At 45.4% G+C, this 27,582-nt stretch overlaps 1 protein-coding gene across 2 annotated transcripts in view; it reads right to left on the reverse strand.

The window, feature by feature from the left end:
- The window catches only part of zmat4a (zinc finger, matrin-type 4a), a 175,150-nt gene that overhangs the window by 104,714 nt on the left and 42,854 nt on the right, over positions 1-27,582 (reverse strand). For both annotated transcript variants that reach the window (XM_052093702.1, XM_052093693.1), the window contains exon 3: positions 3,126-3,215. In XM_052093702.1, the coding sequence (XP_051949662.1) occupies positions 3,126-3,215 (90 nt within the window). The remainder of the gene's footprint in view (positions 1-3,125; positions 3,216-27,582) is intronic.

Genomic DNA, 27,582 nt, shown 5'->3' on the forward strand with positions numbered 1-27,582 from the left:
GTTGAACACAAAAACGTAACGCATGTCTGTGTTGTGGGTTGTTTTCTTCACTGTATAAACTGTGCGTTATTCATACAGCTGAAATTTCACTTATTGCCCTCTGGAGTAAACAGGTGGTACTACAAGCATGCATTTCTCAGGAATCTTCCTTATTATGGTGAGATTTATTTTTTGTCAAATGAATCGCACTGAATTAACACGTTAAATCGACAGCCCTATTATTATTATGTTAAGTTAGGACATCATGTGTTAATTGAGTGACTACACAGAATATTTTTACTTTTAAGAATTTATTTGACACTGCATGACCATTTACATTAAGCCATTTATATTAAGGCAGAAAGGTGACCAGTCATGCTTTCCCTTCTGCATTAATATAAAATTCTACCTAAAATCTTGATGTTGAAGTTCTTACATATGTTATGCATTACCTACTCATATGCAGTCCATCAGAACCATTACATATAATATTATTAATTCATTTTTAACCTATGATCTGTATCCATTTACAAGCAACATGTCCATATTTCTACCTCATTTCTACCTCATTAACATGAGCTTCAGAGGGTAATGCCACATAACTATCCTTAGGTGACAAGCTTCATCCAGTCTAGTCTGAATACAGAGCTTATTGATTGATATAGCGGATGACAGATGGAGTTCACTGACAGCTTGACCGTCTGTTCATTGTTACTATTGATCTAATACAAGTGCAGTGCTCACTCCAAGTTCACTCCAAGAAATCAAATGTACGCAGTCTTTTGAAATCTTTTCCCAACACAATAACCATAGCGATCACCTTAAGTATACCATAACTGCCGTGAGGTCCTTGTTTATCATACAGCTGCCCATGTCCTCACCCCAGTTTGTCTAATGATGTATAAAACTGCAGTAACCAGACAACACATCAATAATGGTATCAATATAATTTAATTCTGATTGCATCCCACAGCCAATGGCTATGATTTCTCAATCTCTGGCTCTCACATAAACATTTAGATGAGGCCTCCTGTTCTGAGAGTTTTGTTGGTCTGTTTGGAGGCAAACTAAAGAACATGTAACATCTGCAGAAACCACAGGCATCATAGACTGTCTCGTCACAGCGGAGAGAGGAAAAAGCTGATCCTAGCAACATTCACAGAACCCTGTGCTTGTGAAACTTTTAAAATTTAAAATGTCCCTTCAAACATGACAATAAGGCAAAAGTCTGCTTTGTCCTTCTGAGAGAAGTAGAGCACATACACTATCATTTCAGCTAGACTCAGAAGATGGCTGAAGAGTTAAGTTAGACTTTAATCAAAGTTTCATGTTTGATTGTTTGTTTTACTAAACTTGCAGGTTTTTAACGAAGGCAAATATATCACAGTGTATTAATGATTTAATCATTGTTATATCAACTTTTTCTTCCATATCACTTTTTAGTTTAAGTTATATTTTCTTATATCTGTTCTTTTAAATTATATCAGCAATTGAATTAAAAGTAGAAAGCATGCACTGAACTTGCTACAGGTTGTAACTTTGGCACCATTTTGATTCTCTTTCATTTTAATTGCGGCCATAAATGTAAGTTTTAAAGGGTTGAAATTAGTGGTCGACCGATATATCACAGAGGCTGATAAATTGGCCAATATTCAGGATTTTTAATTATCGCCTGATATATTTCCCCTTTAGACAACTTGTTTCTTGAGGGTATTGAGAATTGCCTGCTTGCATGTGAAGTGACTGAGACATGTAAACGACCAGTCACGGTTCATTTTGTTGTTACATGCCATTGTGTTACTACAATAATAGAAAGGTGCGCAACAAAGTGTCATTTAAACGCATTTCATTCACCCTCTCTCTCCTCAACAGTTCCCTGTAAGTCTTGTCTAATGATAAAAAGGCAAATATCAATAAAACTAATATCATATACCATCTGCAAATATGCGCATATCTCGTTTAAACAGATGTAATAAACCAACCTCAGCAGATCCAGCATCCTGTGGAGCTCTCCTAAATCTTCCTCTGAAGCATGTTTTCTAACAATCTCTCCTCAACAGTTCCTTGTAACTTTTTCTAATGATAAAAGGTAAATATCAATAAAACTTCTATTATATATACTGTCTGCAAATATGCAGATATCTTGTTTAAAAAGATGTAATTCATGAACCTCATGAAAATCCAGCATTTTATTTCCGTCAAGTGACCATCTAATATCTTCCTCTGAAGTGCGTATTCTATCAGCCAGAATCAAAAACTTCAGGATCAGTATCAAAAGTTCCTCTGATTCACAAATCATGATGGTCAGTCTGTGACAATCCAAGCAGGTGATCCAGACCGTTTAAACTGTCAGTAGATTGCTACTCGCACTGGATCCGCACAAGCATGTGAGTGCAACTTCAAAGTAAACACACTTCACATGTGCTATAAGTAAATGTCATATTCACAGTTTACTGCATGTACAGTACAATTGGTTTGATTCTGTATTTTTTTTTTATGAGATTGCTAACATGGACATGCAATCCATGGTTGCTGGACTTCTGTGTGTACTGTTATTTCCTTCTTTCTAATATATTAACAATTTCTTAATGTGCAAATAAATTTATAACATTTGATGACTAATCAGAAGAAACTGCTATCTACCATTTAAAATAAAACATATTTTGTTTAGATTGTTTTTTACAAAGTTAAAGTTTAGTGTGAAATTGTGTAAACCTAATTTTTATCAGCAGTATCAGCTTCGACCATTAAAAAACCCATATCAGTCGATCACTTGTTGAAATTGAATCTCAAATCCATGCTTGAACACAGGCAACCTCACCTTTTGACTCAGAGTGACATGTGAAAACAAGATGGATCAGGACACTATAGTTCTTGAGTTACCCCTACATTCATCTATAAATAGGACACCAGTCACTGTAAATATTATCTGCACTGACAGACATACAGTAGAGATCAATGGCTAGAAAAGCCCATTAAAAGAAAAGACTCAGCACCCCGACCTTTGAATGATTCAGAGTATGAAGTAAGACAACAGCTATAATGTGATGTATGCTGTGATGTAGCCCAACTGAAATGCTAGCACAGTCATTTAGGAACACATTAGACAGGTGTCATTTTTTTAAAGAATAGGATGGGATACCTACATCATCTGTTCTGAGCTTCTTAGCCGGACATCCTCCATCTACAGGGTGCAGCATGTAATACAGACGCACTTTGTTTGCATGTTTTCGGCTCTGAAAGGGAAGAACAAAGAGAAAAGTTATTTCAATATTTATAGTTTATTAGTTGAATACATAGTAAATCATTAAGTTTTATAGACTTAGAATGTGTAATAGTTAATGGTTCAGTTATCTGTAGTTACAGTTTATAGTTCTTGGAAAAGAGTCAAAAGCACTTTTTTTAGATGGTCAGGCTGAGAGAACAGCTGGCTTCCCAGCTAAACCAGCTGAGCACAAGTTTGGCCAAACTGGGAGAACAGCTACTGTAAAAAAGAAAATCCTGTTAAATTTACAGTAAAAACTGGCTGCTGTGGTTGCCAAACATTCACTGTAAAAAAATATAGTGCCCATGTTTCATACATTACAGGATGTTGTTTTGGTGCCTGCATATTTCACAGTTCACTATCTGCTTAGCACATTTAAATGTACTGTTAATCACCAGGTAATACAGATGGTAAATCAAAAGGCAACATCATGACTTAAAGGATTAATTGTCAAACAAATTATTGCGATTATGACAATTAATTGTCTGTTTTTTTGGGCTCTCACGATTATGACACTTATGATGATTAATTAACAGTTTTAGGGCTTTCACGATTATGAAGATTAATTGTGATACAAATGGCTATGCATTTGTCATAGGTCTATGTGTGCTTCATAAACCTTAAGAAGTCATTTATTAATATTTAAGTTTTACATTATTTCCTTTAAGGATTTAAAAACTTATGAACTTATGAAAAATAATATTTTAAATATCAAATTATTTAAAAATACTTAAAATATTTATCTAAAATAATATAGTTTTGGTCCATTTTGCATTTACACAGTTGTTGTTGGAACCCAGCCAACGTGAATAGCTATTATATTATATTATATTATATTATTATTATTATTATTATATTGTCTTTAACACTGCGTGTATGAATCCACAATAACAAATAACATTTGCCATTACATGAATGTTAAATTAAAGTGAAACCGGAGCGCTTTGCATTCACTAAAATGCTTGTTTCTATTTGCACGGGAGTTTGGCGCAAAACCTCCGCAGACGGTGCATGCATCACATCGCTTAAAGTCCAGTTCTGAAGCGGTTAATCTTAACACACTTTTCATGAACTGCATGCAGTGTGGTCCGCTGTATGGCTCAGTGAGACAATTGGAGTTAAACTGAATAACACACTCAAACATGGCATCCTTCCCTTATTTGGATAGTTAAATATGATTGGAAGTTAAAGTGCACAATAATCGCAGTTAGATTAAATAACAGCGATCAGATGATTATTTAATAATCGTGACAGGCATATAAAACACCAACAGGGCACTACATTAATGCAATAAACATGAACTAATCAAAATAAAATGTAACAAACACACCAATGTACATAACTGATATCAAAGTTAGGAAGAAACATACTGTAGCTATTTCAAGAAAATATAATCAAATTTAATGGGTCACGTAGAGACTTGGGAATGCATTTATTTTAACAATAGTTTACCGGAAAAGTACATGTATTGTCTTGTTAAACATAATATAAATTTCTCATTTGTAAGTCGCTTTGGATAAAATCATATTCTAAATATCTAAATACATTTTCACTGTTAACTATAGGGTAAATCATACTTTTTACTTTCAAATAATTTTTGTCACTGTACAATTTAAGGTAATTACCAGTTAACAAGTTTTTAACAGTTTTGTTTTTTCTTTTTTTTTTTACTGTAGCAATTTGCATTGTTTTTCCGTTAAAATTACAAAAAACAGTTACAGCTTGGCCAGGCTGGGGATATATATATATATATATATATATATATATATATATATATATATTTAAAAAATTATATAATATATAAAAAAATATATATATTTTTTTTTAAATTAAATGATTATAATTTTTTTTTAAGATAAATACAAATGCGGTCATGGGGCTGTAAAAAAAGACGCGAACTGGAGCAGGGTTTAGGGACTGCGTGAGAGGAGAAAAAGGTAAACCAGAAGTGCCCATCTTATGCACAGTCCAATAAATAATTACTGCGGCTGGCATTAAGTGAGCCACAAATCACCAACTCATCAGTTACTTGGATTTAACGGCACTGCTTTCAGAGAGTGATCCACTGCTCAGTTTACCTGAAAATTATGTTGTTTGACAAGAGGGTAATTGAATTTCATCCTCAACATAACGGGCGGAAATTAAGGACATAGAGTGGCACTGGGATAATCTGCATTGAAAGCCACTTATGGTCACCTAAAGGAGTGAACGGTTTTCTGTCTGCTTTTCTTAGACTCTCTTAGAAAATAACACAGACCTGGATAAAACAGACCTGATTGATTTTAAATGAATGTGGTTGAAAAACATTATCTGTCACCTTGTGTTTGTACATTGTCTGAGAGAATCATATTAGTCTGGTCCTCATATATCTATTCTCAAGACAGTAACTATGGAAAGAGACCAAGTATGATCGAGAGACAGATGAAGAGTAGAACTCAGAGTTTTTGAGAATGATATACAATGGGAGAAAATGAAATAACTTCATGCCTCTCCAGTATCTGTGGGAGTGACAAAAAAACCAACATTTCTGTCTATAATTTCCTCTCAGTTTCCCATGACTTCATCAAACAATAAACATGCAATTTTTTATATTCACAATAGTAAAATTTTGCCTGTACAATGTATATACAGTCAGGTCCATAAATATTGGGACATCGACACAATTCTAATCTTTTTGGCTCTATACACAACCACAATGGATTTGAAATGAAACGAACAAGATGTGCTTTAACTGCAGACTTTCAGCTTTAATTTGAGGGTGTTTACATCCAAATCAGGTGAACGGTGTAGGAATTACAACAGTTTGTACATGTGCCTCCCACTTTTTTAAGGGACCAAATGTAATGGGACAATTGGCTGCTCAGCTGTTCCATGGCCAGGTGTGTGTTATTACCTCATTATCCCATTTACAAGGAGCAGATAAAAGGTCCAGAGTTCATTTCAAGTGTGCTATTTGCATTTGGAATCTGTTGCGGTCAACTCTCAATTTGAGATCGAAAGAGCTGTCACTATCAGTGAAGCAAGCCATCATTAGGCTGAAAAATCAAAACAAACCCATTAGAGAGATAGCAAAAACATTAGGTGTGGCCAAATCAACTGTTTGGAACATTCTTAAAAAGAAAGAACGCACCGGTGAGCTCAGCAACACCAAAAGACCCGGAAGACCACGGAAAACAGCTGTGGTGGGTGACCGAAGAATTCTTTCCCTGGTGAAGAAAACACCCTTCCCAACAGTTGGCCAGATCAAGAACACTCTCCAGGAGGTAAGTGTATGTGTGTCAAAGTCAACAATCAAGAGAAGACTTCACCAGAGTGAATACAGAGGGTTCACCACAAGATGTAAACAATTGGTGAGCCTCAAAAACAGGAAGGCCAGATTAGAGTTTGCCAAACAACATCTAAAAAAGCCTTCACAGTTCTGGAACAACATCCTATGGACAGATGAGACAAAGATCAACTTGTACCAGAGTGATGGGAAGAGAAGAGTATGGAGAAGGAAAGGAACTGCTCATGATCCAAAGCATACCACCTCATCAGTGAATCATGGTGGTGGTAGTGTCATGGCGTGGGCATGTATGGCTGCCAATGGAACTGGTTCTCTTGTATTTATTGATGATGTGACTTCTGACAAAAGCAGCAGGATGAATTCTGAAGTGTTTCGGGCAATATTATCTGCTCATATTCAGCCAAATGCTTCAGAACTCATTGGACGGCGCTTCACAGTACAGATGGACAATGACCCGAAGCATACTGCGAAAGCAACCAAAGAGTTTTTTAAGGGAAAGAATGGCCAAGTCAATCACCTGACCTGAATCCGATTGAGCATGCATTTCACTTGCTGAAGACTAAACTGAAGAGAAAATGCCCCAAGAACAAGCAGGAACTGAAGACAGTTGCAGTAGAGGCCTGGCAGAGCATCACCAGGGATGAAACCCAGCGTCTGGTGATGTCTATGCGTTCCAGACTTCAGGCTGTAATTGAGTATCAAAGTATTAAAAAGTGAAAGTTTTATTTATGATTGTTAATTGTTAATTACTTTTGGTACCTTAAAAAGTGGGAGGCACATATACAAACTGTTGTAATTCCTACACCGTTCACCTGATTTGGATGTAAATACCCTCAAATTGAAGCTGAAAGTCTGCAGTTAAAGCACATCTTGTTCATTTCATTTCAAATCCATTGTGGTGGTGTATAGAGCCAAAAAGATTAGAATTGTGTCGATGTCCCAATATTTATGGACCTGACTATATTTAATCAGGTAGCCAATGAACTTGTGTACGCTCCCTTTGCCTAAAAAAGAAATTTGCTCAGTTTGCAAGTAAGCCGGTTTTACTGCAGCATGATGTGAGTTTTTTTCTGAAACCCTCCTCCTCCCCATAAATGCACGGGCTTACCTGTGCTTAAGCCCGGGGGCCCGTGGCAGCAGGGGGGCCCCGAACTCCCGGGGGAGGCCCAGATGCATTCTGTGGGAGACACTGATATAAACATAGAGAGGGTGCACAACGTCTAAACCCGTCCACATAGCGCAAGATCATTGAGTGAAAACGTCCCGCTCTGATGACTGACAGGGGCCCAGCGAAACGATAAGCCCCGAGGCCTAGGACAACCTTAATTCGGCCCAGAATGTGCAGAAGTATGTCATACATGCTTGATGCAGTATGTCTTGAGTTTATTTAACTGTGCAATAGCAGCAGGATGTCCACATTTCCTCAGTATGTCTGTGTATGTTCTAGCAGTTGCGAGTATCCGTACTTGCTCTGTAGCAGCAGCAGCTTAGCAGATCTAGTCTGCCAAGGCCAATATCCTATCAATATGTCATACCCAGAAACATGCTAAAGAGGTTCTCATAAAAGTTGTCATGAAAAAATCTAACAGACTAACATGAAGAACATGATTCTAAATATATATATTTAGAGTTAAATTATAGCATTAAAAATTTGAGATTGTTTTAATGCCAAAGAAATCATTAAAAAGTAATCAAGATTAATATTTTTAATCTATTGGCAGCCTCAATATGCACACTTAAAAATATTCCTGGCAAAAAGTATGATTTAAAGAAAATGTATTATGCTTTGCCATTTAACAAACTGTATAATACCTTTTATGTTGTAATTTAATAACACAGACCTAATGGCAAAGCATATTAGACAGACCGTTACATGGCTCCAGACTGCGACTAAAATGGTCTAAAAATAATTGATTGCAACAATAATTAAAAATCTAGAAACTATTGGCGACAGTCGGGCTGTGTGCGTTCATATGCGGTTTCGTCATTAATCGTCTTGTAAGTTATTGAATGCATCTTTAGAGCGTGCACTAGTGTGTCTCACGCTGCTTTTCACCCAGTCTGTTGTGACGAGTAGGGATGGGCGGATCAATCCTAAAGTATCGATTCTTGCGATACTGATGTATCAAAAACATCGATCAAACTTTTGACACTTGTACACAACTATTACACAAGGTACAAACATTAATTGATGCTCAAGCAGACAACACACTACTATACACATACTATACTTTATGTAATTATCTGTAATGTAGATTGTGAAGAGCAGTATTAAATAAAAACAATCTTATCTCTTAAATTTGTATAAATTATGAAAGGTGTGTGAACATTTATGAGACAAAAAGGAATGCAAATTTATCTTCTCAACTATATATACTGCTTATTAAACCTTCGATTAATTATCAGCTTCCTTTTCTTCTGCTTTACTTCGTGTTTCTGAACAGCAATCTAAATCGAGCAAATCTGTGATTTGGCAACTAAAAACAGCCATTTGGCTCCTAAATTTGTCAGTTTATTAGCCAATGGCTTCTAAGTCATTTTTGTTTTGTCTGGAGCTCTGCCGAAAGATAGATAATGCTACATAGTCTCATTTCAAAGTGTTAAGTGAGGCTGTTTTTTCAAGCTCTACGCTCCTCAGTGAGGAGTATTGGGGTTGTTTTGACACTTGAGGGCTAATTTGACCTGAAATGTTCTGTTAAGTACTCTCAACTCAAGTCCTTATGGGAGTCTTGGGGGTAATAATTACATGGAGGTAGATAAAACTCTTAAATTGTGAGGTAAACTCAGATTGGGGTTGTACTGTCACAGCAATAGATTTTGAAGGCCACAATTTAGCTCAAAGCCAAAAGCACATGATGTTACAAACCCCACTGTCATTTGGCCAGAGGAAAACATCAAGCTCTACACATGGGTAAGCACAGGGGAAAATAACTAGCAAATAGAGAAAGCTGTCAAGACTCATTATAATAAAAGTACCCACACTCCAATGGTAAAGGACTGTTTGCTTAGATGTTTCTTTCAAAATAGAAGATGACCCTGTCTATAATGGATGGGACTCCAGCTCCCTGCAATGCAAGGTCTATTCAACTGTGTCTGACTCAGTTTCACCAACATCATCATCTTACCATGACAAGTACAGTATGTATAGTGATGATGCTGCAAGTTCTAACACTTTTTTTAGAGACTTTGTTTCTCATTTTCCTTAGTCTGCATAGAAAAGCAGTCAAGTTGTTGTAGAATTGTTCTTTTATCTAATGCAGATTTTAACGGACTCATCAAGCACAAAGGAGACCGGATAGCCTTTGGAGATAACAACAGCATGTGCCATCAGGAAGCACAAATTAAAACCAGTCAAAAGACAGTCTGGTGGGGTGCAGGCTGCTCACCTTCATGCTGACACATTTCATGCCGAGTTTACACTACATGATTTTAGGGCCGATTTTCACTCGCCGACAGTTTTGTGGAGATCGCCACAAATCAAAGATGTAATTGTCAGCGAGAGGTCTAGCATATTAATTATCTGGACCTGTCTGCGATTCCAAATCGTGCAATGTAAAATGTGTTTTGACCAAATATAACTGCAACATTGACCTACAGCCAATGAGAGAGCAAGAAACGGGGCATGGAAAGTTTCAGTGGGAGGAGTCCTGATGTACCTGCAACAGAACATCAACTAGCATGGCTGTGCGGTATCAAGAAAGTCTCATTGGATCGAAGAAATGGAGAAAAAATGTGTGAAACATGGGCAAGAGCACCAGTGCCTATTTGATGTTTCATCTGAACTGTACCACAACCGGGTGGAGAAAGAGAAGGGTTGGAGAGAAATTGCCAATTTTCTTGGACAGTCAGGTAAGCAAACAGGTAGATTTTGCAGTAGGAGGTACTTGTTTATATTGTAACCAATAAAATATATAATGCCTTTAGGTGATTAAAAACATACACATCATATTCTGAAATTCATAACATATGATCATGCATTTGTTTTCGTATCTCGTATCACTTCGCACGTGTACTCTGTTGTGAAATGTAATTTGGAGTCCAGGCAGAGTCATTTGGGATTCGTCAATAGTGAAATGTTTTGTAATGTGTTTACCCCTATCGGCAATTCCTCGTGTAATTTGAAAACTCTGCCACATATAAGGTACACACATAGGTATACATAATAGGTTTCATATGATTAATAGGAATATTTACACCTGACATATATTGCCAAATGATTCTGTCAGACTGAATTTAAGATTACTGATCATCATAGGTCTATGGTTCCAATGCCTCAACGCCTGAAATATGATTAAGTTTGATAATATAACACTGGAGGAAAATACCTGACAAAACAGGGTCAAATAAGGGGCCAGAATATACAGCTGTTTTTAGTGGAAAAAAATATTTGTGACATTTAGGCATATGCTGTCTTGTTAATTATTAACTACACTATTGTACTGTACAACATTACTGTATGTATATAAACCTGTACAACAACAAAAAAAGTTTTGTTTAGGGAGACGCAGTCTTTTACATTTTGTCAGAGGGAGCATAGGCGGAAATTTGAGTCAGCCCCCCCCCCCCCTCCCCTCCCCTCCTATCTGAGGGTTGTCCCCCCCTAAAATATAATTAAAATATGTGTATTGTAAATAATATAATGATATATTCTTAAAATAATTGTTTAAGAAATAAAATAATACAAATGCAAACGGGGCAACAACAACAAAAAAACCCTTGGTGTCCTCTTCAAAAATTGCTCTTGAGAATTGTTATGTTTATTGTCCCCCCCAACATTTTTATGAAATGTTCGCCCTTGAGAGGGGGGGCTTACTGTTTAAGACTTTGAAAACCCCTACACTATTGCAAACACTATTTGGTACAGTTTTGAGCCATAGAAATAACCAAGGGATTCCAACTAGAAAAATGATTATGCACATTTCTATATTGTTTAAAAAAATAAAATAAAATCAACAGATCAAAAATACCACAAAATGTACAGTTCTCTTACGAGAGGTTCTCTCGTATTGCGTAAGCTAGCTTACGCTACAGGAAAGATTCATCTTTTCTGAGATATTGAAGCCAAAAAATTATCCTTAATTTTTGTATCCATTGTCAACGCAGTGCGGCAGCTGCAGACCTTGAGCGGGCTAGCTAGCGAGCTCATAGGTTGCTCTGCGGCAACTGCTGCAGCCTATAGACGAGCTTAGGCGAACTCGCATCCAATGAGAGGCGTCCGCGCGCTCACTGCATCAAAGCCCGCCAAAATGGGCGTGACTTGAGTGCATATAAGCGTAGTTCATAGGCTGGAACCCTGGTTTTTCATCTCTTCAGCGAAGCTCTTCGCATCGCTGACCTGGAAGCCGCGTCGCCGTTCGAGGGGCATCAAGCAAGCGTGGACAGCGCTAGAAGAAGCCGGCCGTCTCAGCAACCTTCAGCCATCCTGCGAGCTACGCCATCCGACGACGTATCCTTTTATTCAGCAAGCTAGTTCTCACGAACTATTCACAAAAGAGTACGAGCGTCTTTTTCAAGATGCCTCGCTCCACTTGCGCCTCATGTCGCGCCCTTCTCAGCACAGGAGACCGCCACATCATCTGCGCTCTCTGCCTGGGACTGGGGCACGCAGAGCTCGCCCTCACTGAGGGCGGATCGCGATTCTGCGAGCAGCTACCGATGTCGACCCTGCGGGCTCGACTCGAGCGCTCAAAGCAGAAACCACCGCGCCGCCTTACCTTCAGCAGCGCAGGAAGAAGCGCCCGCTCACAAAGGCTGCCGGAAACTGTGGTTGAAGCGACTGCCTCGCCGAGCCTCTCCCTCGAGCATCGCTTTCACCCTCCCCGCCCCGGGACGCGCGCAGCACTGCTGCCATCTCCGGATGACGAGGCGGAGGATAAGGGCCGCTGTTCCATCATGGCTTCGGACAGCGAGGAGTGGTCAGGCTCCCAAGCCTCCTCCTCGGCCCAGGAATCCAGCAGGACCCGCGCCGGGTCGAAGGGAGTTAACACGCCTCCTCACACTCCGCCTCGGGCTCAGTGGTCACCGCCCCTGAGCAGGCACCCAACAGACTCGGCGGCTGCTTTCTTCAAAGCCATCGCCGCTCTACACCCGCGGCCGGGCGCTCCCTTCCTGCCGGAATTACACACGGAGCTTGCAAAGTCGGTGGAGCGCTCCTTTTCAGCCAGGTCCCGTTCCCACGTCTCCACCTCTCTCGCGTCGGTGGGCGGCGCCACTGAGAGAGGCTACTCCTCCATCCCCGGTCAAGGACTCGGTAGCAGCACACCTTTGTCCGCCCTCTGCGAGATGGCGTTCCAAGCCTGTGCTCCGTCTAAGGCCTGCAGAGCGACTTCCGCCTATGTTGGCGCGCCTATTCCGCCGCCGGCCAAGCGCATCTGCTCTGCACTCAATGGCCGTTTTACAGATCCTACAAGCAGACCTTCTTCGGGAGTGGGATGAGAAAGGTAGGCACCCAGAGGCTGTTACTGATCTACGAGCACGACAGACCTGCGCCCTTCGGCTACCAAAGCTGCAGCCCAAGCTCTAGGGAAGTGCATGGCCTCGCTGACTGTGACCGAGAGACACTTGTGGCTAACACTAGCCGACATGGGAGAAGCAGAGCGCTCCACATTCCTCAACGCACCGCTCTCTCCGACCGGTCTCTTCGGCTCTGCGGTGAGTGGCATTGTTGACCGCTTCTCAGAAGTCCAGAAAGCCACCCAAGCCATGAACCTCTTCCTGCGGCGTCGCGTAGCTCCTCTGCAGGCCGCTCACGTGATCAGCCAACTGCACGAGCCTCTTCACAGCGCCCAGTTCAACAAACTCCAGACTTCTCAGCGTCGACAGGGCGGCCGCCCTCGATCAGCGCTCAGACAGCCGCCGCAGACCGCCGCCCCAGCGGGCCTCGATCTAAGGTAGCGCTGAAACCCGAGCAGCCGAAGTCTTCCTAACTGTGTTGAACAAGCGGCGGCTCAGTCCGCCGCGGCGGACCACCGTCAAAGCTTAGCCCCTGTCAGTCCCCTTCTCTCAGGCTACTGCAGTGGTGAATTTAGCAGCCAACAAGCCGGTGACACTGCCCGCTTGCCTGCACTCAAGCGCCGTTTTCACGGCGACCCAAATAAATCTTGTAAAGAGCAAACATGTCTTATGTGTAGAAAATGTGCCCACAACCCAGTGTTCACCCCTACACACAAGCATAACACATCCCGTGCCCCTATCAGAGCACGATCTCATAAAGCGGTTATGAACCGCTCGAGCGTCAGAGTCAATGAAGGCCCACAAATGCGTCTTGCGCCCATTCTCTGGCAGCTCTGTCATACGACCAGCCCTATGTGTAGAAAATGTGCCCACAATCCAGTGTTCACCTCTACACACAAGCACTGCATGTCTCGTGTCCCCACCAGAGCACGCTCACATAAAGCGATTCACGAACCGCTCGACGCTAGAGTCAATAAATGCGCCCACGAATACGTCGCGGCGCCCATTCTCTGCCCGCTCTGTTACACGGCCAGCAAACATTCCTCTGTGTGTAAGTCCCGTGCCCATGACTATGCTTGGGCATCACGTAACAGATGTGACTCTTTCCCCATTCATTCCAATCGGAAGTCACTCACAAAACAGCCTGTTCATGCTGTCTCGCGAGCAATCATGCATAAACACACTAAACGCAGCTCACACATTTTGTTCAGCTCTGTGTGCGGCAATCAGAGCGAATTGGCCATTCACCCTCTAGCGTTACAGCTTCAAAGCGTGGGAAGCTATTCCAGGGATATCCAAGTGGGTGTTAAGCACAATACAACAGGGCTATTTGCTACAGTTCGATCGCCGCCCTCCTCGCTTCAGAGCTGGCTCAAAACCACTGTGAACACGGAAGCAGCGTGCATGCTTCGTTCAGAAATAGCAAGCCTTCTGTGCAAAAGGGCCATAGAGAAAGTGCCACCCTCTCTGAGCGAGTCGGGGCTTTACAGCCGTTATTTTCTTGTTCCCAAGAAAGACGGCGGCCTCAGACCCATATTAGATCTCAGGGTTTTGAACAAGGTGCTTGCAAAAAGACCGTTCAAAATGCTTACAATCAGGAAACTCCTCGCGCATGTGCGCCAGGGGACTGGTTTATTTCTCTCGATCTGAAAGATGCATACTTTCAGATTCAGATAAATCCCGTCACAGGCCATTCTTGAGATTACGCCTGACGGCCAGGTTTATCAATACACCGTCCTTCCGTTCGGCCTGTCCTTAGCACCCTGTACTTTCACGAAGTGCATGGATGCGGCGCTCGCACCCCTCGCGGAGTCAGGGTTTGCAGTACTTGAACTATTTGGACGACTGGCTGATTATGGCACAGTCACATATGGAGCTTCTGTCTCACAGAGCAGTTCTCCTCAGCCATCTGAACAGTTTGGGTCTTGCAGTCAATTGGACCAAGAGCTCACTACAGCCCAGTCAGGCAATTTCCTTCCCTGGAATAGAACTAGACTCCGTGGCAATGACGGCTCGCTTATCTACACAGCGCGCCGTGTTCAGCGACTAGCCGCATCTTTTCAGATGAACAGCCTCACACCTCTGAAGAAATTCCAGAGAGTGCTAGGTTACATGGCCTCAGCCGCAGCAGTACTTCAGCTGGGTTTACTGCACATGCGCCCGCTTCAGCATTGGCTAAACACCCACGCGTCTCGCCGGGCTTGGGCCACAGGCCGCCAGCCCATCAAGGTGACTCAGACCTGTATTTCAGCTCTGCAGCCCTGGACAGTGGCCGAATGGTATCAGCGGGGAGTGACAATGGGAGCTGTATCTCGCCGAAAAGTCATCTCGACAGACGTGTCCAACACAGGTTGGGAGCGGTCTCGCGAAAGCTCTCGGTTTTCGGCCTATGGTCAGTTCAGGAAAAGCTCCTTCACATAAATTGTCTGGAAATGATAGCGGTCGAGTACGCGCTCGTGCGCTTTCTCCCGGTCATTCAGGGTCACCACGTCCTGGTCCGTTCGGACAACAGATCTGTGGTATCCTACCTAAACCGTCAGGGCGGTGTCAGATCCAGGAACCTGTTCCATCTGACGAAACGCATACTGAGTTGGTCAGAGACAATATTCCCCCAGGGGAATGGTCCATGCACGCTCAAACAGTCCAGACGTTATGGCACCTATTCGGCAGAGCAGAGATAGACCTCTTTGCGTCCAAAGAGAACTCTCACTGCCCAATATTTTTCTCAAAGCGAGGGCCAGCTGGCCCAGGACTGGCCCAGATGCCCGCTTACGCCTTCCCTCCCGTCTCGCTATTGCCACAGGTAATGCAGAGGATCAGGAAACAGCGTCACTCGGTGCTCCTCGTTGGGAGAATCAGACATGGTTCCCGGAGCTTACGCAGCTGTCACTGACAGTGCCGTGGCCCATCCCAGTGAGAGCAGATCTCCTCTCTCAAGCTCAGCGGCACAATCTGGCATCCCCACCCAGAGCTGGGGCTGCATGCGTGGGTGATCAGCGACTACCCGTCGCTCTGCCAGAAGGAGTAATAAACACCATCATACACGCTAGAGCCCCTTCCACGAGAAGACTCTATGCGTCAAAATGGTCTGTGTTCTCAAAATGGTGCACCGACAGAGACCTGGACCCGCGGACATGTGGGGTGTCAGTCAGCTGCTCAGTATTTCTACAAGAGCTGCTGGATAAGGGCAGATCCCCATCCACGCTCAAAGTGTATGTGGCGGCCGTTGCGGCGTTCGCTGAACCCCTGCACGGCCAGCCATGGGGTAAAAATGAGCTGGTCATCCGCTTCCTCAGGGGAGCTAGAAGGATGAACCCCGCGCCCCCATCGGTTCCTATCTGGGATCTTTCTATAGTTCTCGAAACTATGAAAGCCCCCTTTCGAACCACTTCAATCCGTGGATTTGAAATACCTTTCACTCAAAACCGTTTTTCTGACTGCCCTGTCATCAGTCAAACATGTGGGAGACCTTCACGCGCTGTCTGTCAGCACTGCGTGTCTTGAGTTTGGACCAAGTGACTCCAAGGTCATTTTAAAGCCTAGACACGGCTATGTTCCCAAGGTGATCGGTACTCCTTTCAGAGCACAGGTCATTTCCCTATCGGCGCTGCCAGCATCCGATAGCTGAACGCGACACCAATCTCCTTTGCCCGGTCAGAGCACTGAGATTGTATACTGCGCGCTCCGCCGCTTTCAGGCGCTCTGAGCAGCTTTTCGTTTCGTTAGGGCGCACCAAAGGTCTCGCCGCCTCGAAACAGACACTATCTAGATGGATAGTGGACGCTATTGCTGCTGCATACGGCGTCAAAAGACCTGCCATGCCCGTTGGGCATTAGGACTCACTCCACTAGAGGCATGGCATCCTCGTGGGCATGGTCCAGCGGGATTTCCATTCACGACATATGTGTGGCAGCGGGATGGACTTCCCCTCCACCTTTGTCAGATTTTACAATATGGAAGTGCCCGCTCTGCAGGCAAAACTACTAGCGGTTTAATACGCTACAGCTCCCCTGGTGAGCTGCACTGATGGGACACATTCCACACAGACCGGCACCGCCGCTCTGTCGTTCCCTTCCCACTATGTGCTTATGTATTACACAATCAATGACCCGCATTCTTGCCGGCCAAATATTATTTCCCCACTCATAAGGGCTCCCCCGGGTCCCCCCTTAATTCCCTGGGGCTCATACAGTGGATGCTTGGCGCGCACGGCGTTGACAATGGGTTCCCGTAGCGAGCGACTTTTCGCTTCAGTCAATGAAAACCAGGGTTCCAGCCTACGAACTACGCTTATATGCACTCAAGTCACGCCCATTTTGGCGGGCTTTGATGCAGTGAGCGCGCGGACGCCTCTCATTGGATGCGAGTTCGCCCAAGCTCGTCTATAGGCTGCAGCAGTTGCCGCAGAGCAACCTATGAGCTCGCTAGCTAGCCCGCTCAAGGTCTGCAGCTGCCGCACTGCGTTGACAATGGATACAAAAATTAAGGATAATTTTTTGGCTTCAATATCTCAGAAAAGATGAATCTTTCCCATAGTGTAAGCTAGCTTACGCAATACTCGTTCCCTCATCTAGAGAGAACCGAGGTTACGTTAGGTAACCGATACGTTTTCCAGCATAGTTTCACTTAATATGGTTTAGTCAGACCCAAAAATGTGTAAAGTTGTACAAATATAAAATAAGGTGCTGGAAAAAAAATTTACTGTTATAAATTAATTTGTCTGCATCAAATAGCCTGGTTTATTAACATGACACAGATCCACAAGATATTGTACTCCAAAGCATCAGACTTGTACACGCCTTCATTCATTGGGCTTTGGTTGATTAGTCACAAAATTTTGTTGAGCCCCAGTTTTAGAAGTGGGCAGACATCCATAAAATGCCAGGAAACTGAGTGGAATTTCAGATTTAGGCTAAATACTCCTTGCATGGGTGTGTGGCCCATTAGCAGCAGACAATATAGACCTCTGAAGATTTCACAATAGCACAAAAACTAGGACAGACCAAAAGTGATTTAATAATGCTCGTCTGAAAACTTGTCACAACTTTTATTAATTTCCCACAAGAAATTTGACAGTATTCTAACATGAGCTGCTTTCAACAAAGCAATGATCTAAAAACAAAGTGAGATAAAAATCTAAAAAACGCAATATAACCTTAATGTGTTGGATGCAATTTAGGCATGTCAGAAAATATAGATATTTTGATTATTGATCGGCACGTTAGTTTATTGATAAATTTTTGAGGCATCAACATATTAGCAGACGTTTAAATTAGATGTCAAATTTGTGTGTTTTCCAATTCACTCAGTTGTAATTCTGATTAATGTCTGGCCTAAAAGTGTTGGGAGACCACAAGGGGCTGATATAACATTTACTGAAGCAGGTCACAAGGCAGAGGTATCACAACATAGAACGGGTATTTTTGAGCTCCTTGCACAGGACGCATACTGTCCACACAAAAGTTGCGAAGGTTTTTGTACTTCTTTAAGAATGACAATGACATTGATGAGGTTGCAGGTTAGTGTATGAAACTGGTTTAACTGTGCACACTGAATGATTAGAAATCATTATGCAATTTCTCTGTATCAATCTTTGAAGAGGTTTCATTCAAGATGTGGAACCACAAAAAGACATACTTGTAACTGAAAATACATTGTGTAGGCTATATGAAAGATACATGTACAAAATATATCATCCACTGATGGATATAGTAAATAATCTTTGTCCTTTGATAATGACTTGGGTCGAATTTACATTTCTGCATTTGGCAGACGCTTTTATCCAAAGCGACTTACAGTGCAATTATTACAGGGACAATCCCCCCGGAGCAATCTGGAATTAAGTGCCTTGCTCAAGGACACAATGGTGGTGGCTGTGGGGATCCAACCAGCAACTTTCTGATTACCAGTTTACCAGTTATGTGCTTTAGACCACTACACCACCACCACTCCGATTTTTAATGCATTAATTGTGCATTAATTTACACAATTAATGCAATTTCTCAGGTATTCCTACAAATGCCAGTTAAAATCAGATGGTAAAATCAGTTTCAGACGGTAAGACGTGACTTGGACATTTAGAAATTGTGGTGCATGGTGAACCAAAATAAGGATCAAAGTAGACAAAATTGGTTTATTAGCAATGAGAATGTGGCTTGGATATGAAATACTCACTGTTAAACCCAAGAACTCTTCAAATGACAAATTTGGAAGAAAACAGATTGGAAGAAGAATGTGTTAATGGGTAGAATAAAGTCTTGTGAACTTTATGCTCTGGGGGAATAAGGATGAAGGCAGAAAAAAAGAACTTCCCCCTCTAAGATCAAAAGAAAGTATCAGCAGAGGCAAGAAAGAATTATGCTACAGCTTGTAGCATTATTTGTAATTATGCTACAATAATAACAAATTAATAATAATAACATATTTTGCCAGAGAATTGGTATATAAGAATAAAGTCCATTGATATAAAAAAGTAAGATTTAAAGTCATCAAATTCTTTTCTGAATGGATGTAATGCTTTGTGTCTTCAATATGATGTAATGTGTTTGTGTATTTTACAATTGTATGACAATTGAAAGGAAGAACACAGAGGGGTGAATTCATAAAACAGTTGCAGCAATGTTGTGCATTGTATTTCAGAGCAAAAACCTGTGTCTTATTACCTAACCATCCACAATCCAGGATGTATATATAGACGCGATGTGCAGTTAAGCACACTTACTGTATTTTAAAGAGCTAATTCTGGTGCCTGGATCACAGTGGTGGTATGATGCTATAGCACTCAGAGCTAGAGTGCCAGATGGGAAACATGCAGATTTGTTGGGTTGTGTTTGCGCCATTACCTAATTTGCATAATTAATTTGAGTGAATAAGGTCCTAGTTGCAAAAAAATCCCTTGAGTTAAGAAAACCCTTAGTTATAATTGTAACGGAACTGTCACTAAGGGTTTTCTAAACTTAAAGGAATATTCCTTGTTCACTACAAGTTAAGTTTATACATTTGTGGCATAATGTTGATTACCACAAAAAAAAAAAAAAAATTCAACTTATCCTTCTTAAAAAAAAAAGAAGAAAAGCACAAATTTAGGTTACAGAGAGGCACTAAAAATAGAAGTGAATGTGGACAATTTTCCCGCAAATACGGGAGTTCATTCAGGATTTTTCTGAGGAGCCGGAAATGGTCCGGCCACAACAGGGGCTCGGCTCAGCGACGTGGCAGGGGAGACACAACGTCTCGTTCCCTCCATCGGGGAACGGAGGTTACATACGTAACCTAGACATTCCCCTTCTGTCGCTCTCTCCACGTTGTGTCAGAGAAGCGACACTAGGGGTCCACTTAAAAAGAGCCATGCGCTGAGCCGTGTACGTGATCTGCTGATACAGGAGCGAGCAGGTATTCCTACGTGCAGAACGACCAACTGTATCAGGCTGCACGTACCCTTCCCCAATGCCCCATTTAAGCCATCAGGATTCCTTATCGTTACCCTGGAGGGGGGAACAAGGTGATGGCCGCCAACATGGGAACGGGCCAGCCTGGCTGGGCCTCTTTTCTCTCTATGTTTCTCGCATAGAGCAACTACGGCCGGGGCCCTTACACGCATTGAGGGAAGGGGGTCTTAGCCTTTATTAGGGCGGAGAAGACCCTGCGGAGGCCACATCTACCCAGGAGGGGAGGCAAGTTTTGAGTGGCAAATACATCGCATGGCCTATACTTAGGTCTTATGCGGAAAAGTAGTGCGGTGGTAGATCCAGCCTCGCAGAGGGGGGAAGCATACAGCACGGCAACCGAGGCAGCTGTGACTGTCTAAGGGAAACATGGAGTCAACTCGTGAGGGGACAGAACCGTGGTTTTACACACAGTCACACAGTCAGATCGTGGACGTGCCACCAAGTTCTACGGGCTCGGTACCTGAGAGAACACGGGCTGATACTGACTCAACTCGGAGATTGTAGAATCTCACAAAAGTGTTAGGTGTTGCCCAGCCCGCTGCTCTACAAATGTATGCTAGGGCAGTGCCCCTAGCCAGTGCCCACGAGGACGCAACACTCCTGGTGGAGTGGGCTCAGACCCGCAAAGGGGGGGGCACGGCCTGGGTGTGATAAGCCAGGGAAATGGCGTTGACAACCCAGTGGGCGAGTCTCTGCTTGGAGACAGCATTCCCTTTCTGCTGTCCCCCAAAGCAGACGAAGAGCTGCTCAGAGCGTCTGGTGCTCTGTGTGCGGTCCAGGTAAATACGTAAGGCACGTACTGGACACAGCAGTGAAAGGGCTGGGTCTGCCTCCTCCCGGGGCAGAGCTTGCAGGTTCACCACCTGATCCCTGAAGGGTGTGGTAGGAACCTTGGGCAAGTAGCCCGGTCGCGGTCTTAGGATCACGAAAGTGTCCGCCGGACCGAACTCCAGGCAAGCGTCGCTAACAGAGAACGCATGCAGGTCCCCGACCCTCTCAATGGAAGCGAGCGCGATCAGCAGGGCGCTCTTGAGAGAGAGGGCCCTGAGTCCAACTGAGTCAAGCGGCTCGAAGGGGGGTCTCCGGAGTCCCATAAGGACGACCGAGAGATCCCAGGAGGGAAACAGGTTAGGCCGGGAGGGAGTCATCCTCCAGGCACCTTTTAGGGACCTGACGATTAAGTCATGCTTACCAAGACACTTGCCGTCTACCGTGTCGTGGTGGGCGCGATAGCAGCAACATACACCTTGAGGGTGGAGGGGGACAGCCTCCTCTCCAGCCTCTCCTGAAGAAACACGAGCACTGACCTAACTGCGCACTTCTGCGGGTCTTCGGCTCGGGAAGAACACCAGTCCGCGAACAGACGCCACTTCAGGGCGTAAAGATGCCTGGTCGAAGGGGCTCTGGCTTGGTTAATAGTGTCTATGATGGCCGAAGGTATGCCGGCTAGATCCTCCACGTCCCGTCCACGGACCAGACGTGGAGATTCCAGAGGTCTGGATGCGGATGCCAGAGCGTGCCCCGTCCCTGAGAAAGAAGGTCCTTCCTCAGGGGAATTCGCCAGGGAGGGGCTGTCATGAGGAGCGTGAGATCCGAAAACCACGTCCGGTTGGGCCAGCAGGGGGCCACCAGAGTGACTTGCTCCTTGTTCTCCCTGACCTTGCATAGCACCTGTGCAAGAAGGCTCACTGGGGGAAAAGCGTACTTGCGCAGCCCCGCGGGCCAGCTGTGCGCCAGAGCATCTGTCCCAAGGGGAGCCTCTGTGAGGGCATACCAGAGCGGACAGTGGGAGGTTTCCTGGGAGGCAAACAGGTCTACCTGGGCCTTGCCGAACCTGTCCCAAATCAGCTGGACCGATTGGGGGTGGAGCCTCCACTCTCCGCCGGGCAAGTTTTGTCTTGACAGCGCGTCCGCTATCACATTGAGGTTGCCGGGGATGTGAGTGGCGCGCAGTGACTCCAGTCGCTGCTGACTCCAAAGGAGGAGACAACGGGCGAGCTGTGACATGTGGAGGGAGCGTACTCCGCCTTGGCAGTTTATGTAGGCCACCACCGTGGTGCTGTCTGTCCTGACTAGGACGTGCTTGCCACGAATCAATGGAAGAAATTTCTTCAGGGCAAGAAAAACGGCCAGCAGCTCTAGGCAGTTGATGTGCCAGCGCAGCGGGCCTCGGTTCCACCGGCCTGCGTCTGCGTGCCTGTTGCACACGGCGCCCCAACCCAATTCGGAGGCGTCGGTTGTAACCAGAACGCGACGGGACACCTGCTGCAAGGGTACTCCTGCCCGTAGAAAGCAGAGGTCTGTCCAGGGTTTGAAGGTTTGACGGCAGGCAGGGGTAACTTCCACGCCGTGCGTGCCGTGGCGCCATGCTCGTCTCGGGACTCGAGTCTGGAGCCAATGCTGAAGTGGTCTCATATGCATCAACTCCAGTGGCGCGGCCGCCGCGAGGATGCCATATGCCCCAGGAGCCGTTGGAAACGTTTCAAAGGGATCACGGTGCCTGGTTCGAAAGAAGCGAGGCATTCCAGCACTGACTGAGCACGCTCGTTGGAGAGACATGCTGTCATTGAGACTGAATCTAACTCCAAACTGAGAAAAGAGATGCTCTGGACCGGGGTGAGCTTGCTCTTTTCCCAGTTGACCTGAAACCCTAAACGGCCGAGGTGCTCGAGCACCTGGTCTCTGTGTGCGCATAGTAATTCCAAAATGAGCCAATCGTCGAGGTAATTGAGTATGCGTATGCCCGCTCCTCGTAGCGGGGCAAGAGGAGCCTTCGTGAAGACATGAGGGGACAGAGACAGGCCGAAGGGGAGGACCTTGTACTGATACACCTGGCTGTCGAACGCGAACCGTAGAAAGAGTCGATGTCGAGGGCGAATTGAGCACTGCGGAGGAACGAACGCCCACGAAGGGGGGCGGAGACCTGGCAAACTGAATTGCATAACAGAGTCGGATGGTCCGGTGCAGCCACCGTGACGAGCTGGGCAGTGAAAGCCATGCCTCTAAGCTCCGTGCTAGGGGCACCAAGGGGACGAGTATTTTGGACGTACCCGGCGGGCTTGCAGCGGTCGTGGAACAGGTAACGCGGCGTCGGGAGGCGCTGTGGCGTCCCGAGGCTCTGGTGCTGAGAATAAACTCAAAGCACTTACCTTGTTCAGCGCACCCGGCAGGGGCGGGTTCAGTGACTGAGGAGGAGGTCTGATGCTGGCGTCCTATGGACTCGTCTGAACCGGCCGGCCGGGGAACAGTCGTGGGGCTGAGGGCGGAGCACCGCATCCTGGGCGCCGAGACTGTTGAGGCCTGAAAGCACAGTGCCGTGAGAACGGCATTTGCGAGCCATGTGACCCAGAGGTAAAGGAAATAGCTCTTTTATTGAGAATTTGGTACGCAGCCCCTGTCAGGGTGCGGCAAATGAAAAAACAAAAGATTCTCCTCCCGGCCCTCCACTGGGGGCGGAGTGGTCTTACCACCTCGGAGCTAACTTCTTGTCCTCTGGGTCCGCTGTCTCAGGGACGCTTGGGAGCCTTCCGGGTCCTCGAAGGGGTCCGTGAGGCAGGGGCATTCAGCTTCCCTGCGGTTTGCTCGGCGCCGGGGCTGAGAGCTGGGCCCAGGTTGGGGCGGAGCAGAAGGTCTTCTGGCAGCGGGAGGATGCCCTCGGCGAGCAGGTGGGGCCTGGGCCGTGAGTGGCAAGCTTGCGGCGCGGCATGATGTCTTGAAATGGCCTCTGTCTGCTTCTTCACCAGGGAGAACTGCTGGGCAAAGTCCTCAACGGTGTCGCCGAAGAGGCCGAACTGGGAGACAGGGGCGTTGAGGAAGCGAGTCTTGTCAGCTTCACGTATCTCAAACAAGTCCAGCCATTGCTGACGTTCCTGGACCACCAGAGTGGCCATCGCCTGCCCGAGTGCCTGCGCTGTGACCTTCGTCGCTCTCAGGGCGAGGTCAGTCGCTGAGCGCAGTTCCTGCAGCGTGTCGGGATCAGGGCCACCCCCGTGCATGTTGCGAAGTGCCTTGGCTTGGTGGACCTGCAGGAGAGCCATGGCATGCAGGGCGAAGCGGCGCGTCCGGTAGCGCTGTAGGCCTTCGCGGTGAGCGAGGATGTTGCTCTACAGGACCGGGAAGGGAGTACAGGGCGGCCCCGCCAGGTGGTAGTGCTTCGGGACATAAGTGGAGCGCAACAGCTCTATCCACCTGGGAGCTCCGTGTACCCGTGGCGCTCCGCCGTCGAGGGTGGCGAGGGCGGATGAGCAGGTGGCGGTGCGGCGAGTGGAGAGGGTGCTCTCCGCGAAGATGTCAGCTCATCATGCACCTCCGGGAAGAAAGGAACTGGGCGGGGAGGCTGTGGCGCTCAGCGCCAAGAACCAATCGTCCAGCCGTGATGGCTGTGGGGAGGATGGAGGGTTCCAATCCAGACCCACGCTGTTGGCTGCCCGGAAAGCATATCGGACATCTGTGCGTCGGCCTCCTCCTGGGCGTGCAAGCCCGAGGCGGCAGCCCAGAGGAGCCCTCAGCATCAGAGCCCACGCCCTCCGATGTCGCAGCGAACTCATCTGCTTCCATCGCAAGAGGGTAGGCAGACTGGCTGTGAGGCGAGTCGCCGCCACCTTGAGCGGGATGGGAGTCAATGAGCGTGCCGGGCGCGGGTGGTCCGAGGGGCGTACCGGCGGAGCTGCACCCGCTGCCATCCCGAATCGCCTCCATCGCCAGCCACATCGTCCTCAATCCCGTGGGAAGAAGGAGCGACGCGGGGCGGCTGGAGTGGCCTGCTTACGGTTGTAAGCAAGCTGCGACCGTAGCGTTGTCATGGTCATGTTCTCGCAATGAGAACATGAACCATCCACAACGCAGCCTCAGTGTGATCGCTGCCCAGACACACGAGACAACGGCTGTGGCCGTCGGAAGCGGAGAGTACTCTACTGCATCCAGGAACAACACAGGGGCGGAAAGTCATCTTTATAAAGACGCGTCCTTAAAAGGACGTTCAACGCCGCTGTGTTTTTGCTCTTTTAGAGGAAATTACTCTTTTAAATAAAATCACTCTTTTATGCGCTCAGGGGCAGGAAGTGCACAGCCGTGCAAACAGGAGCAAGCCGCTGTTGTGCGCCGTAGAATCCAACAGCATGCAGCAGAGGATAGCATGAACTCGGTGTGTAAAACGCAGCAGTCTGCAAACACGACCATCGGCTCCGAAGAAATTTTCTGAATGAACTCCCGTATTTGCGCCGCTTAAATACCCGTATGTCCGGGGGCGGGACATGCAAATACTGGTTGCCAACTCTCATTGGCCTTTTTTCATAGTTCAGAGGTGAATATCAGCGCTCAAGAGAGACACCTAGTGTCGCTTCTCTGACACAACGTGGAGAGAGCGACAGAAGGGGAACTTATAATATTATAAAAGCTCTTGCAAAAATTTGATCTGTAAAGTTGTTTTCATTATCGTTTTTATACTCATTTAAGGGTTTACAGCGTTATGATGTCAGGGTCATATTGTTTGCATCTTGTTGTTATAATTTTGAAACGGTGTGTATTTTAACGTTTACAGACTGGCCCCACTCACTTCCACTGTAAATGGAAATTTCTGTCCAGATTTTAGCTTTTTTCAAAGAAAAGACTAAATAATTTTTTTTGGAAATCAACATTATGCAACAAATTCTGTTGATTGATCTTAACTTGTATTAAACCTGGAATATTCCTTCATCGGGTCTCTTGCAACTGGACATAGGTGCTAAAACAATGTAAACAGCACATGTAAATGAACAACACTATCAGCAGGCCAAAATTCCCCCCAGAATATCTCTACATTCACAAAAAACATTGTTACACTGTACCAGCCCTGGATTGAGGTCCCTTCCTGATCCCATTCCTCTCTTCTCTCCAATCAATTTCTGTCTCTCTCTTTCTTCTCCCTGACTATTTCCCATCTCTCCCTCCACTTTCAAAAATAAAAAAATAGAACTTTGTGGTGAGCGTGTGCAGTAGAATGAGCCTGGCAAGAATTAGCAATCAGCGGGGAGAGAGATAAAGAGGAGAGAGAGATGCATGAAGCAGTCTGTGTGTGTGTGTGTGTGTGTGTGTGTGTGTGTGTGTGTGTGTGTGTGTGTGTGTGTGTGTGTGTGTGATGTGTGTGTGTGTGATCACTTTGTGGGGACCAAATGTCCCCATAAGGATAGTAAAACCCGAAATTTTTGACCTTGTGGGGACATTTTGTCTGTCCCCATGAGGAAAACAGCTTATAAATCATACTAAATTATGTTTTTTGAAAATGTAAAAATGCAGAAAGTTTTTTGTGAGGGTTAGGTTTAGGGGTAGTGTGTGTGTGTGTGTGTGTGTGTGTGTGTGTGTGTGTGTGTGTGTGAGCGTGTATTTATCACTTTGTGGGGACCAAATGTCCCCATAAGGATAGTAAAACCTGAAATTTTTGACCTTGTGGGGACATTTTGTCGGTCCCCATGAGGAAAACAGCTTATAAATCATACTAAATTATGTTTTTTGAAAATGTAAAAATGCAGAAAGTTTTCTGTGAGGGTTAGGTTTAGGGGTAGGGTTAGGTTTAGGGAATAGAATATAAAGTTTGTACAGTATAAAAACCATTATGTCTATGGAAAGTCCCCATAAAACATGGAAACACAACATGTGTGTGTGTGTGTGTGTGTGTGTGTGTGTGTGTGTGTGTGTGTCTTTATGTTGATCATGTCTGCTGAAAAGCAGCACGTGTATTGAATGTGATGCTGAAAAGCAAGCTTTTGTTACACACAGAAAAGTGTTCATTAAATGTTTGATGTGGAATGTTCCCTGCTTCCTCCTTTCCACATTAAGAACCTGGTCTGTTATACAGGGTATAGGTTCCAAAACCCGGGACTGGAAGAAGACCCGCCATCATGGAGAGGATTGCAACGCAGAGGGAGTGCTCGATCCGGTGCCACTGGAGCAGTGCGTCAGCTGGTGACCGAAAGGTGCGGTTGAGGGGTCCAGTGCCATCGCCCGACATCATTGATTTTTCCTCTCTTCTCAATCTCTCTCTCTTTCTACCCTATCCCTCATCCTGTTTGTGTTCCCGGCTTGAGTCAGGTGATGGGGGTATGTGGCCAGCTGGCTGTGCAGTAAGGACGAACACCTGGCGGAGAATTAGCAATCAGCCGAGAGCGATATAAAGA

This window comes from Xyrauchen texanus, chromosome 3 (assembly GCF_025860055.1).
Source record: "Xyrauchen texanus isolate HMW12.3.18 chromosome 3, RBS_HiC_50CHRs, whole genome shotgun sequence".
NCBI lineage: Eukaryota > Metazoa > Chordata > Actinopteri > Cypriniformes > Catostomidae > Xyrauchen > Xyrauchen texanus.